Raw genomic sequence first — 15503 nt, 5'->3', positions numbered from 1 at the left:
CCTTGGGCATAATAAGGTGGTGGCATATATTAACATTGATTGGGCTGGATCTATTGATGGTTCACACTACAGGTTATTGTGCATTTGTGAGAGGAAACTTGGTCTCCTGAAGGAGTTAGAAGTAAACTAGTAGTAGTTTGTTCTAGTACTGAATTTGACTATAGAGCTACAGAAAAAAACTAGTAGTTTGTTTGTGAATTATTATGGCTGAAGACTTCAAAAATTGAAATTGGTTTTCAGTTTGAGAGGCCTATGAGGTTATATTGTGACATCAAGCTTGAAGCTTCCATCAACATTGTTCAGAATCTTGTACGGCGCAACATGACAAATCATATCGAGGTAGATAGGCATAGGGGATATACCAAAAGTGGAGAAGTGTGCTTGCCCTTTATGAGAGTGGAGAATCAGTTGGCTGATTGTTTGAATAGCAGAGTCCTAAACCTAAGTTAGAGCATAATATAGGCAAGTTGGGGTGTGTATGATATTTATGTTGAACTTGGGGTTTAGGGGTAATTGAGTCTATCAAGTGTTATTTCAAAGAGTGTAATTAATTGGAGTGATAGGGGTATTGATGTAATTCAACTGTTTATATTATATGTAACTTTTATTTAAGATCAATTCATGCCATTCCATTCGTCCTCTTTTTTTTTTTCTTTTTTGTCTGTTTTATTGTTCCTGTAGTTCAACTGAATTAAAAAAGGTGGATATTTGAAGTGACATTTTATGATCTCTTGATATCATGGCCAAGTTTCAATAGGAAAAAAAAAGGAAAGAAAGTTGGAAGTGGACGGATGGACTTTAATGGATTTCGCCTTTGTATGCTTGATTCCTTTCCATGGTGTATACATGCCTAGAATGATAGAATCTAAAGCATGCTGATAGTGAGCCTACTACATTATTGAATCTGTTTTGGTTTTGGTCTATACTCATTTTTTATGAAATCTGTAGCTTGTTTCTTTTTCACTTTCTGATTTTCGGTTTTATTCTCCTGATTCAGTTTTCTCCTGATTTTTGATGAAATTTGTCTTAATCGAGCTATGCACATTATTCTCATTCATAGAAGTTGCATATATGTTTCATATCCTGCATATACTATGGATAGCCTATCAATTTCAACATTTATATTTATCCATTCTCTTACTCTTGTATTATAGTCGAAGACTTGTAGTGATATTTTCTTCTCTAGTTGGGGTGATCTGTAATGCTATGGAATAACTTGTTAACTTCATTGTATGTAGGACTCCTACAAGAACTGTACCAATGCTCTTGTCAAAGAAATCAGAGGAATCTGGCCAGATTTACTTCTAACAGTTCTTGGTGATGAGTGGAAGAAGTGCAAAAAAGGTATTTGCTTCTGCTTCTGTTCGATGTGATCATTGAAAGCAAATTGTTAACTGATGGTTCATTTTTGATAATAATTAACATGTGATTTCTAATTGTAGCAATGGAATCCTCGTCCCCTAGAAAAGAGCCGAAGTCCATTCTCTTGCCATCACAAAAGTGGTCTTCTGAAGGTTGGATTGAACAATATTAATTAATTGTTTATTTCTGTGCATGAAAGAAAGTGTGTAATACATCTTAGTGCAATGCTATTTCTTTAGACTCCAAATTGGAGGACTTAGAATTTGTTCTATTTTAAACATCTAATACTTCAAACTTTCCAGGTGAATCATCATTTACTGCCGGTGAAAGAATGCACGAGATAGTGAAGGTCAAACTCATTCTTTGTGATTTCTTGGTTGAATAGAGAGAGCATGTAGTAATAGGCATAGTTACTATATTGGTAAAGAACTAAATCAACGTCACATGCATTACATCAGAACAGGCAAATGTTTCTTGCTTTTCATACTATTCACTTCTGGAGTCCAATGGAATGGGGATGAAACTAGGAATTAGACTGGGGTGGGTTAATTGGGTAAACTGCCTCAGTTGGTGCAAGTTTTATATGCTCCTAATTAGGTTAGGGATAGATGAACTTACCACATGATGATCTGGGTTGCATTTAGGTTTCACCATCCCCAAAAGAAGACTTGGTTCAATAGCTTCTATGGTTTTGAAGCATTTTTCCCTTTTTGTCAATTCTTTGAATTTCTGTCAACTCTTGATCCAAAAACATTGTGGGTTAGTGTTGAATGGCCAATCAGGTGAACTTTAGGTTGCCTCTAACCCATATCGTTCTGAACCCAGCCCATTGTCGCTCCTAAATGAAATAAATATGTTATCATAGGCATGTAACTAAACAATATATGAATGGCCACCTTGTTTATGGTTGATGCAGTGTAAAGCGACTGGGCCGAATGGGTCCTAGTATCTTCTCTTGTAATATCTTTTCTTTTTCTTGTTAGCTAATGGGCCTGTTATTCCTTTTTGTTTGATCTCTTTATGTTATTGCTAGCTAGCCGCCCACTTAAGGGCATACTTGTAATTACCTTAACACTAATTCTTAATAAAAAGGATTAGAGAAGAAAGGGAAGAATAATTCGAACCTTTCTTCTTCTTCCTCCTCTTTTCGCCATCTTCTTCTCTTGTACTGCTGCTCTTACTTTTCTTCTTCCTTTTTCTCTCTAATTTTCAAATTTACACCTAATTTTTGAGGACTGATTTACATCTTGGTATCAGAGAAGGCCTCTTTCTTCCTTTTCTTCTTCCTCTTTTCCCATACACCCTTAGATTAAGAGAGTGTATGGAGAGATAGGTTCTCTATAGATCAGAGGATCTCTGGCCTAGTTGGTAGAGGGTTTAGAGGCTGGATATTGCCAAGAAGTGGTGTTGTTCTGTTGCTGCCCAAAAGCTTAGCCGACTAGAGATTTTCGAAGGTACAGGTAAAGGTGAAGCTTAGGGTGTGGCACTCTATGCTTGGGAGGTGTCTTCTGACTCCTAAAGGAGGGTGGTTCAGATTTGGAAGAGATTGGGAAGCTCTGGTAGGAGCAGCTGCATCTTCTCTCTTCATCCCCAATAGTTGGACGGAGTAAAATCCTAGTTTTCAAGCATTTGAGTTCTGGTTAGACTTCAAGTAAGTTTATATAGACCAAATTTCTGGTTCTTTGATTTTCGTATGATTAATGGAGCCGTACGGAAGTGACTTCAAGCAAGTGCCGGTTTCTAGCCTTGGCTCAGTAGATTCCATTTTGACTAGTGTGACCACAATCAAGCTAGACGGGACAAATTATGTTGCTTGGGCACAGTCTATAAGAATTTATGTCTGTAGTAAAGGAAAACTCGGGTATCTCACAGGTAGTAAAGTGAAACCCGAAGAGACAGACCCTGAATTTGAGAAATGGATGTAGGAGAACTATACTGTCATTGGATGGTTGGTCAACTCTATGCAACCTCATATAAGTCAACATTATCTCTGGATGTCTTCGGCTAAGGAGATACGAGACAGTGCTACTGAGACCTATTCACAGAAGTTGAATGTAGCTAGAGTCTACAAGTTGAAAAGTGACGTGAAGAACCTAAGACAGGGGGAGAAGAGTATAGCAATCTACTACTCTATACTGAAATCCCTATGGCAAGAAATTGATGTTATGGAGACAGTTGTATGGGAGAGTAAGAATGATGCTAAAATGTATAGGAAGTTGGTGGAGAGAAATAGGGTGTTTGAATTTCTCACTGGACTCAACCCTGAGTTTGACATCATTAGGCAAAATTTCCTGGCCAAGATGAGGTTACTCTTTCCCAGGCATACGCTATGATAAGCAGTGAGGAGAGTGGGTGGCAGGTTCAGTTGTAGAGTCCACCTACAGAATACTTTGCACATGCAGGAATAAAGCCAAAGGGTCCTACTGAGAAAAAGGAACAGATATGTGAATATTGCAAGAAACCGAGGCATACAAAGGACACTTGCTGGAAGCTTCATCCTGAGCTTCTTCCTGATATGTTTAAGAGTAACAACAACTCCAAGAAGGGCAGTCAGGTAGGAAAGCCTAAGATAGCTAATGTTGCTTTAGTACCTGAAGGAGGAAATAAGGAGAGTGAAGAAAAATCAACCAATGAGCAGTGGGAAGAAATGAAGGTGGATTGTGAAAAGTTTGGGAGGCTGCTAAATCACTTGGAAGCTACTGTTTCTTCATCTCACTCTTCCAGCAACACATCATCTTCATCTGCTATTGCTCACTCAGGTATTCGTGCTTCTGCAAATCATGCTTCAGTTTCAGGTAATCATAAAATCCCTTGGATTATTGATTCCAATGCATCAGACCATATGACCAGCTTGTCTAATCTCTTCTGCTCATACAACCTTCTCTCTGGCAAAGAGAAAAAATCCCTTGCTGATGGGTCTCTTGCTCCCATCTCTGGTAAAGGGGATATAAAGACCTCTGACACCCTTTATTTATCCTCTGTCCTTCATGCCCCTAAACTTAATACAAACCTTTTATTTGTTAGCAACTTAACTAAATCCATGAATTGTAGCATAACCTTTTTTCCCACTCATTGTGTTTTTCAGGACCTGCAATCTCAGAGGATGATTGGGAATGGCCATGAGGCGAACGGAATATACTTGTTTGACACACCGGATATATCTTTTGGACCACCTCATGGAGTTGCCTTAGAGTCAGTTTTGTCAGAGTCTATTGACAAAGTCTTGTCTTTTGGTTTTGTCATTTGTCTTTTTTTACTTTGAGTCATTTGTTTCCAGATATGTTTAAGGGAGTGTTTTTATTGAGTCTTCATTGTGAGTCGTGTGAACTGGCTAGGCATTGTGACATTCTTATTCAGTAAGCAATAAAAGATCTCTTTCTCCTTTTCATATTGTTCACTCTGACGTGTGGGAGCCATATCATTTGCCAACTATGGGGGGTTATAGGTACTTTATCCTTTCTATTGATGACTACTCTCGTTACACTTGGATTTATCTCATGAAATCCAGGGATAAAATACCAGCTATTGTGCAAAAATTTCATGAACTCATCCTCACCCAGTTTGACACTTTGATCAAAATATTCCTTTATGATAATGCTAAGGAGTATTTTGAGAAAACCCTCTCAGCCTATCTTGAAACTTTTGGGGTTATTCATCAAAGTTCTTGTTCCTACACTCCACAACAGAACAAAGTGGCGGAAAGGAAGAACAGACGTGGTTGAAGTTGCCAGATCCCTCCTGTTTGCATCCCATGTTCCTATAAAATGTTGGGGAGATGTTGGTTCTTACTGCCCTCCCAGGTTTTTAACTTCAAAACCCCCTTCAGCCTTCTCTTCCCGGATGAGGATATTTTTTCTCTTCCTCTCCGTGTTTTTGGGTGCACTTGCTATGTGCATGTTCACAACCATTGAAGGCACAAATTTGAACCTAAGGCTCGTAAATGTGTTTTTCTGGGATATGCTTCCACATAGAAGGGATATTGCTGTTTTGATCCAGTTAGTGGCACCTCTTTGTATCTCGGGATGTCACATTTGCTGAATTGACTCCTTTCTTTAGTATTTCTCCTGAGGGGGAGAAATGTGAAGAGCCCTTTGCTATGTCTCCAACTGTTCATCTTCCCATTTCTCTTGTGTCCTCTCATGAGCTGTCTACTTTTCCCATTGGACCTACCTCCGATATTCCTATTCCTCCTCCTCTACCTCATTCCCCTATAATTCCTCCTCATCCTGTTCTCCAAAGGTGGTACCAAAGGCACAGATTCAAACATGAACAGGTTGTTTCCACTTCTACAGAAGATTCTCTTTCTCCTCCCATAATTACTGAGGTAACAGGTCAGCCTTCTTCTGACCCATCTACATCTTTCTCAGACCTTGACCTTCCTATTGCTCTCCGCAAGGGCAAGAAGAAGTGTACAACCCATTGTATCTCCAAACACCTGTCTTAAAGCCTTCTCTCTCCTTCCAACTACTCTTTTCTTGCTTTTGTTTCTTCCCATGTGATACCCAGGTCCGTACCGGAAGCCTTATCTAAACCTGAATGGAGGGATGCTATTGTTGGTTCAGCTGTTATTAGTGTTTAAGTTAGTCTTATTTGTGTCTTATGTTCTTAAGTTATTGGGCCCAAATATGTTTAATGTTTTAATTGTTTTATTTGTCTAGGTGTCCCATCACTAATCAGGGGCATTCTAGTCTGTTCATGTAATTTTTATAATCATTGTAGAGGAGATGGGCCGAATGGCCCATAGACTGTCATTTCATGTTATGTTATGTTTCTCTCTGTTATGGGCCTTATTCTGGGCCCTACTTTGTAATGTTCTGTTTTTTGTATTTTCCTGCCCACTCAAGGGCCTCTCTGTAATTTCAAAGATTAACTTCTTATTAAGATGTTTAGAGTGTTAGAGGGAGGTTATGTTCGAACCTCTTACTCTCTAACATTCATTGCCGCCAGCTCTCTCTCTTCTCTTCCTCTCTTGTTTGTTTATTTTCTGGTTTGCATCCAATCTCAAACAGTTCCACACATCAAGTGGACTGTTTTTCAACTATCATCTATATAAACTTGTTGGGTCAGCTGAAGAGTCGAGGCCGCCTCTCTCAGATCTTCTTTTCTTCTTCTTCTCCCTCTTCTTCGACTGCTATAATCCAGCAAACATGGTATCAGAGCCAGGTTCGTTTGTCTGATTACAGCAGCAACCCTTCTTTAACCCTCTTTTTTCTTCATTCTTTTCCTTTCTCTTTTCAGACTTGTCGCTGTGAAGAAACCCTAGGGCTGACCATAGAGCACTGCAGGGTCTGTATCTAGGGTTTCCCTTGGTTGTAGGGCCCAAGGGGGAGTTTGCTCCAGAAATCGATGCCCTACTAGACACCTTACAGTAGGTAGTAGCCATTCGGCTGCTAAGAGAGATCTGTGTGGACAGATCTAGGTGGAAGGGCCGACTTCGACAGTCCTAGTTTAGTTCGTACAGTTCATCACAGTTTATTACAGCAGAAATCAAAGTCCAGTCCAGTCCAGAAGAGTTCAGCATTGTACAGAAGTGGAGTGTTCTTGATTTCAGTTCTGTTACAAGGGTTTTTCAGGCCTGCAACAGCTTCGGTAAGTCTGAAATTGTGCTCTTTATACTGAGTTTTTCCAATTGTGATCACTGTAAGAGGAAGGAGATGTCTTCAATATCGGGAGAAGGGTATTCTAGGGATAACAGACCTGGTGGGAGGTCTTCTAATCTGGAAAATCCAAATCTGCATAGCTTGCAGATTACCAGTGTGCTGTTAGATGAATATAATTTCAGAGAATGGTCTGTTTCAGCCATGCTCTTCATTACTTCCTGGGATCTTACGGGTTATCTAGATGGACAGAAGAAGGAACCTGCAATGGGTAGTGCGGAGTATGCAGTATGGCGTAGGGAAAATTCTACTGTTATGTCCTGGCTGCTTGCTTCGATGACTTCAAGAGTGGCCAGGACTGTTCAACACTCTACTGCTAAGATTTGGGAGAAAGTCTCTAAAACTTATGGATAGAGAAAGAACAATGCCAGAATTTATAGGCTGAACCAAGACATTGCTGCATTGAGACAAGGAGACATGATAGTTGCAACATATTTTGCAACCCAAGAAGGATTATGGGAAGAACTCGATCACCATCTTATTCTTGATTGGGAGAATGCAAAAGACAAGGAGAGGTATGATAAACAGATTGAGGAGGGTAGAGCTTTTAAGTTCTTGGCTGGCTTAGACCCAATGTTTGAGAGCATAAGATCTCAAATTTTTGGAAGAGATGAACTGCCAGATTTACATCATGTCTATTACCTAGTAAGGAATGAAGAGGTTAGGAGGAAAGAGATGCAAGTTGACACTCAAACACAGCCAGCAGAACAGCATGTTGAACATTCAGCCCTAATTTCTTCAAACCAAAAGGGGATCAAGCATTCAGACAAGAGGCATCTTAAGTGTTCTCATTGTGGTGGTGAAAGGCATGTAAAAGAGACTTGTTGGGTTCTTCATTCTCATCTGAAACCAGCTGCTTTAAGAAAAGACAGGAAGCCCCAGAAGAATCAAACAACAAGTGGGAATTGTTAGAATGTTAGAATGAAGTCTCTTTGTATGAGTGTTCAGCTGATAAGAGTTCTTATTAGCCCATATTTAAGTTTAAGTTATCCTATAACTGGGCCCGTGTTAATGGGCTTAAGTCTATTTAATGTTTTAAGTTAACTGGGTGTCCCATCACTAATCAATCAGGGGCATTCCAGTAATTACTTGTATCATTGTACTACATTCAAATACGAATAATAGCATGGTCGACTGGGCAGTTCAGTTCAACATTCACAGCATACCAGTGGTGTTCTTCTCCTCTCCTCTACTTCGAGTACGACTCTCAAGCTCACAGGAATCATGTTACTAGTCATAGTGGTGATGGCTTGAAGAACACATCTACAGTTACATCTACTCCCATGGGACAAACTGCTAATTTCCCCACATCCGAATCCTTGGGTTTCACTGCTGATGCAGTAGAGGTTCTTAGCCGGGCCTTAACCCGTCTAAGGACTAATTCTCTTGCTTCCATCTCTCTTTCCAAATCAGGTATGGTCTTTGCTTATAGTACAACTAGTTCTATTGACTCTACTTCTTGGATTATTGATTCTGGTGCCACTAACCACATGACACACATGTCCTTTTTATTTTCTTAACAATTGATGTCTGGCCAAGATAAGATGAGGGTTGCTGACGGTTCCCTCTCCACCATCTCGGGGAAAGGGGGAGTTGACCTAAGCAGGAACCTCTCTCTTAAATCTGTTCTACATTTTCCCAATCTTACTTCCAATCTCTTGTCTGTTTCGAAACTTACCAAGAATTTAAACTATAGTGTAACTTTCGTTCCTACTCATTGTGTCTTTCAGGATAGATTGACGAAGAGAACGATTGGGAGCGGTCGTGAGTGTGGAGGTCTCTACTATTTTGATTCAGATATAAGTTCGGCCTTACAATCATCTGCAACCAATGGTCAGAATAATGTGGAGTCAATAGCTAGGTTACACTTGTGGCATGCTAGGCTAGGTCATTTACCTTTTTCATTATTGCAAGGGTTGTTTCCTGAATTATTTAAGGGTATTTCGAGTCAAAGTTTTGTGAAGTGTGTCAGTTGTCAAAACAATGTAGAACCATTTATCCAATTTCTAGTAATGAAATTCAAGCTCCTTTTGATTTGGTCCATTCTGATGAAGTGCCACATGGATCTACTTATTAAAAGGACGTGATGAAGTGCCACGGATAACCATGGCATTTTGCAAAATGATTGAGACTCAATTTGACAAGATTAAGCTATTCCGTTCAGACAATGCTGCGGAATATTTTGAAAGATCCTTGAACCTATTCATGGAAGATGCTGGCATGATACATCAGTCGTCTTGTGATAGTATCCCTCAACAGAATGGGGTTGCTGAGTGCAAAAATAGACACTTATTGGAGACCGCTCGAGCTTTATTATTTCAGCACAAGGTGCCCAAGCACTACTGGTCTCAAGCTGTCCTTACCGCATCATATCTGATAAATCGGATGCCATCGAAGGTGTTGGGTATGAAAACTCCTTTCTCTATCCTTTGCCCTATTCTTCCAGATTTTCCTCTTCCACCTAGAGTCTTTGGTTGTATGTGCTTTATACATGTTAAGGCTCCAAAGAAGTCCAAGTTGGATCTTAGGGTTACGAAAGGAATCTTTCTTGGGTACTTTCTTACCCAGAAAGGTTACAAGTGTTATGACCCCATCACCAAGAAGAAGTATGTCACCAAAGATGTGATATTTTTTGAGTCTCACTCCTATTTTCATTCTTCCCAGAATCCTCTTCAGGGGGAGACTAGTGGGATGGAAGAGGATTCTTCTTTGAATTCTCCTTCCCCCTCCTGTTTTGTGCCTCTCTCTGCCTCGGGCCTTCCATCCTCTCCTCCTGATCCTCCTAGTTGTATCATCTCGGGTGAACCTAGTGAGGCTCCCATTCCTCCTGTTACCACTCTTGATGCTGCAGATGTAACTGGAGACACCAGTAAGCAACAAAATGATATAAGAATCACCTACAACAGAAGGAAAAAAGACCCTCCAACTCATGGCAGCAATCAATTGGACTCGGATCAATCTGCCTCAGCAACTTCAGGTAATCCCATTCCTCATACTTCTGATTTGGATCTCCCTATTGCTCTTCGTAAGTCTACCTGCTCTTGTACTATTCGACACCCCATTGCTGAATTTGTCTCTTACTCATGTTTATCTCCTCGTTACTATTCCTTTGTGTCTGCTCTCTCCTCAGTGCATGTTCTACTAGGTACTCAGAAGTAGTGTCTGATCCAAGATGGAAAGAGGCTATGAATGAGAAAATGAAAGCCCTAATGAAAGCAAAGACTTGGGAATTAGTGGATCTACCAGAAGGGAAGCGCATTGTAGGATGCAAGTGGGTGTTCACTGTAAAGCATAGGGAGGATGGGTCCATTGAAAGATTCAAGGCCAGACTTGTGGCAAAGGGGTTTACGCAAAAGGAAGGGATTGACTACAAAGAGACCTTTGCTCTAGTCGCGAAGCTCAACACAATCCGGGTCTTGTTGTCATTGGCTGCAAATTTCTTATGGGAGTTACATCAGTTGGATGTAAAAAATTCTTTTCTAAATGGTGATCTACGTGAAGAAGTATTTATGGATCCTCCACCAGGTTATGGCTTTGATGGTAAAGTATGTAAACTGAGGAAAGCATTATATGGCCTTAAGCAGTCTCCTCAGGCGTGGTTTGAGAGACTTTGTGGGGCCATAAAAAGAGTGGGATACACTCAAAGTGGTGCAGATCATACTTTGTTAATGAGGAAACAAAATAGCCGACTTATAGTGTTAATCGTCTATGTGGATGATATGGTCATTACAGGGAATGATCTGGAAGTGATAAAAAGATTAAAGGAATTCTTGGCTTCTGAGTTTGAGATCAAAGACTTGGGCCATCTGAGATACTTCCTTGGAATTGAAGTTGCTAGATCAAAAGAGGGCATCTTTATATGTCAGCGGAAGTATGTCCTTGACCTACTAGGGGAGACAGGTATGATGGGGTGCAGACCAGCAGATACTCCAATAGAGAAGAACCATGGTCTACAGGAATCAGTTGGAGAGGACCGTTGATAGAGAGAGATACCAAAAACTGATAGGCAAGTTGATATATCTGCCTCTCACTCAACTGGATATTGCTTATGCTGTACATGTACTCAGCCAGTTCATGCACTCTCCAAAGATTTCTCATAAAATAGCAGTGGAAAGAATCCTTAGGTACTTGAAGACTTGCCCAAGAAAAGGAATTCTGTTCAAAAAACACAACAAAATTGATATTGAAGTGTATACTGATGCTGATTAGGCTGGATCTATTGGGGACAGGAAGTCTACTTCTGGGTATTGTACGTTTGTTGGAGGAAATCTGGTTACATGGCGAAGTAAAAAACAGAATGTGGTTGCCAGATCGAGTGCAGAGGCTGAATATAGGGCTATGGCCCATGGTGTTGCAGAACTGTTGTGGCTTCGAACCTTTCTTGATGAGATCGGGATAAAAGTTGAGTGTCCTCTTAGGCTGTACTGTGACAACAAGGCTGCCATCAACATTGCAAATAATCCAGTACAACATGATAGGACGGAGCACATTGAGATTGACCGGCACTTTGTTAGAGAAAGAATTGTCTTAGGAGAACTCTGCATTCCTTATACTCCTTCCGAGATGCAGATTGTAGACGTGTTAACTAAAGGACTAGCGTCAACGAAGTTCTCAGACTTACTTGGCAAGCTAAACATGTTTGACATCCATGCTTAGCTTGAGGGGGAGTGTTGGTCCAGCTGTTATTAGTGTTTAAGTTAGTCTTATTTGTGCCTTATGTTCTTAAGTTATTGGGCCCAAATATGTTTAATATTTTAATTGTTTTATTTGTCTAGGTGTCCCATCACTAATCAGGGGCTTTCTAGTCCATTCATGTAATTTTTATAATCATCTATATAAACTTGTTGGGTCAGCTGAAGAGTCGAGGCCGCCTCTCTCAGATCTTCTTTTCTTCTTCTTCTCCCTCTTCTTCGACTGTTGTAATCCAGCAAACAGCTATGATGGCTGAACTGGATGCTTTGCATAAGAACCATACCTGGGATATTGTTGACTTGCCTGAAGGGAAGGAACCAGTGGGTTGTAAATAGGTGTTTACCATTAAATATCACTTTGATGGATCTATTGAGAGGTTTAAGGCTAGGCCGGTTGCTAAAGGCTACACTCAGATGTATGGTATTGACTATCTTGAGACATTTGCTCTTGTAGCTAAGATGACCTTAGTTCGGGTTTAGTTATCTCTAGCCGTTACTTTTGATTGGCCCCTACACCAGTTTGATGTTAAAAATGTCTTCTTGAATGGAGACCTACATGAAGAGGTCTATATGTCTTTGCCTCCAGGGGTGTATGGGAAGTAATTGCAAGGCAAGGTGTGTAAACTGCGGAAATCTATTTATGGTCTCAAACAGTCTCCTCGGGCCTGGTTTGAGAGGTTCAAGGCTGCTCTTGTCTCCTTTGGTTACACAAACTCAATCTGATCATACCCTGTTCTTGAAGAAAAATGGCTCTCTAGTGACCTTCTTGATAGTTTATGTTGATGATATTGTGGTCACGGGTAATTACACTCAAGAGGTCAGTAAACTAAAAAGATTTCAGTTGAAAAACAAGCCTAGAAGCATGGGACTGTGCAAGAAAACCAGAAAAACAAAAAAGAGAAGATTAGAGAATGAGAGAGAGAGGGAGCTGCGACAAGGAGGGTTAGAGAATGAGAGGTTCGAACTAAACCTCCCTCTAACAATCTAATACACTTTTATTAAGTTAATCTTTGAGTAATTACAAGAGAGGTCCTTGGTTGGACAAGAAATTACAAAAAAGAGAATAGAAGAGTATGGGCCCAGAATAAGGTGCATTACAGAGAAGAACATAAAGATAACATAGGGTAACAGCCTATGGGCCATTTGGCCCATCTTCTCTGCACTCCCCCTCAAGTTGAGCATAGATGTTAATCATGCCCAGCTTGCCAATGTCATGCTGAAGCCTTGCCTTGGGAATACCCTTGGTGAGGAAATCTGCCAATTGTTCTTCAGAAGTAATGAATGGAAGACACACTTCACCCGGAGAGACTCTTTCTCGAATAAAGTGTCTATCAACCTCTATGTTTAGTTCTATCATGTTGTACGGGGTTGTGGGAAATGTTGATGGCAGTTTGATTATCACAGTACAACATCATCGGCTTGTCATAATCATTCCCGAGTTCTTCCATCAATGACCTTAGCCACAACAGTTCAGAGACTCCATGTGCCATGGCCCTATATTCTGCTTTTGCTGAGGATCGGGCCACAATTGATTGTTTCTTGCTCCTCCAAGAGACAACATTACCAGCCACCAGACTACAATACCCTAAAGTAGATCTTCTATCATCAATATTTCCAGCCCAGTCAGCATCAGTATAGGCTTCAAGTTTCAGATGTCCATGCTTGGTAAACAAAATCCCTTTTCCTGGAGAGCCTTTCAAATAACACAAAACTCATTCTGCAGCTGCCATATGAGTATCTCGAGGGGCATGCATGTACTGGCTAATACAACTGACAGCATATGCAATATTTGGCCGAGGCATGCACAGGTACAGGAGCTTCCCAAGAAGTCTCTGAAAGACCCCTTTGTCTTCCAACAATGTCCCATCTGAAGCAAAAAGTTTGTGACTCATATCAATAGGAGTTGCAGCTGGTCTAGCACCCATCTTCCCAGTTTCAGAAAGCAAGTCAAGGACATACTTCCTTTGGGAGATAAGAATCCCATCCTTTGATCTAGCAACTTCTATGCCAAGGAAGTATCTCAACTCCCCCAGATCCTTAATCTCAAATTCTGTATGAAAGAAAGACTTAAGAGCACGAATTCCTGAGGCATCATTACCAGTCACAACAATGTCATCAACATACACAATGAGATATACTGCCAGAGGTTCACTTCTCTTCACAAAAAGAGTATGATCTAACTGTGTCTGAGTATAGCCAAATTTAACAAGTGGTGTTCTAAATTTCTCAAACCATGTTTTAGGAGACTATTTGAGGCCATAAAGAGATTTCTTCAATTTGCAAACCTTTCCTTGCATATCACTTACATATATTCCTGGAGGGAGAGACATATAGACTTCCTCATGTAAGTCACCATTCAGAAACGCATTCTTTACATCCAACTGATAAAGGGGTCAATCAAAGTGAGCTGCCAGAGATAAGAGAACCCTCACAGATGTCATCTTAGCAAAAGGAGCAAAGGTCTCTAGGTAATCAAATCCATACATCTGTGTGTAGCCTTTGGCAACCAGTCTGGCCTTATACCTCTCAATAGTCCCATCAGCCCGGTACTTAATGGTAAAGACCCACTTGCAACCAATCGGATCCTTCCCTTCAGGCAAATCCACCACTTCCCAAGTAACATTTTTGTGTAAGGCATCCATTTCAGATTTCATGGCATCTCTCCATTCTGGAATCTCAAGAGCTTCTGACACAGACCTAGGAATAGGGTTAGAAGCAACTGAAGAGAGATAGGCAAAGTATGAAAGAGAAAGTAGATCATAAGAAAGGTGTTTGGAAATGCAGTGTGCAGTGCACTTCCGTTTTCCTTTCCCAACAGTAATAGGAACATCAAGATCAAGGAAAGATGGTTCCAAAGAGGTTAAAACAGCACCTATTGTCTTATCTGTGATTGGAAGTGTACGAGGCTCATCTGCTGTAAGGGAAACAACCTGCTCATTCCTGGACCTTTGCCTTTGATACACCTTGGGATTGTGGGTAGGACGAGGAGGTAAAGAGATAGGAGTACTAGGACAAGAAGAATGAAGTGACTGGTCCTCCCTTGATTCATTTGGTGAGGACACAGGCTCATCCAGAGACTCAACTGGAACAGGGAGAGGAAGAGCAAACACTTGTGACAAACTCTCTCCCTGTCGACAATGTCCTTCCTGAGATAACCCATAAAAAGGAGAAAGTTCATCAAAGGTAACATCCATTGAGACATATCGAGTGCCAGTCTTTGGATCAAAACAACAGTAACCTTTTTGTGTGGGGGAATAACCAAGGAAGATGCATTTGTGGGCTTTTGGTTCAAACTTATGTCTCTAGGCACTTGGAATGTGAACATAACAGGTGCAACCAAACACACGGAGAGGAATCGGGAAGAGATCCTTGTCTGGATGAAGAAGACTGAAGGGGGATTTAAACCCTAGAACCCTGGATGGCATACGGTTTATGAGATAGGTAGCAGTGAGAACAACATCACCCCAAAATCTTGTGGGAACATGTGAGGCAAACAAAAGGCTCCTTGCTACTTCAACAATATGCCTATTTTTTCTTTCAGCAACTCTATTCTGTTTAGGGGTTCTAACACAGGAACTTTGATGAATAACTCCCATGTCAAAGAGATACAAGGATAATCTCTTTTCAAAATACTCTTTTGCATTGTTAGACCTGAAAATCTAAATTCTGGTATCAAACCGAGTTAAAACAAATTCATGAAATTGCCTCACAAGTCTTGGAACTTCTTCACGAGATTTCATTAGGTATATCCAAGTGAATCTAGAAAAATCATCAATAAACAGGATGAAATATC

The 15503-nt window shown here is 40.6% G+C and overlaps 1 protein-coding gene across 4 annotated transcripts in view; it reads left to right on the top strand.

Moving 5' to 3' along the window:
• Positions 1-15503, top strand: part of LOC148843962 (CLEC16A-like protein) — a 132472-nt gene that overhangs the window by 68549 nt on the left and 48420 nt on the right. For all 4 annotated transcript variants that reach the window (XM_088958874.1, XM_088958871.1, XM_088958872.1 and 1 more), the window contains exons 19-21: positions 1239-1344; positions 1443-1514; positions 1665-1711. In XM_088958874.1, coding sequence (XP_088815000.1) covers positions 1239-1344; positions 1443-1514; positions 1665-1711 — 225 coding nt within the window. The remainder of the gene's footprint in view (positions 1-1238; positions 1345-1442; positions 1515-1664; positions 1712-15503) is intronic.

This window comes from Nelumbo lutea, chromosome 8, assembly GCF_056320005.1.
Source record: "Nelumbo lutea isolate HS-2025 chromosome 8, American lotus-T2T, whole genome shotgun sequence".
Taxonomy (NCBI): Eukaryota; Viridiplantae; Streptophyta; class Magnoliopsida; order Proteales; family Nelumbonaceae; genus Nelumbo; species Nelumbo lutea.
This window is presented reverse-complemented; position numbering and strand designations above follow the sequence as displayed.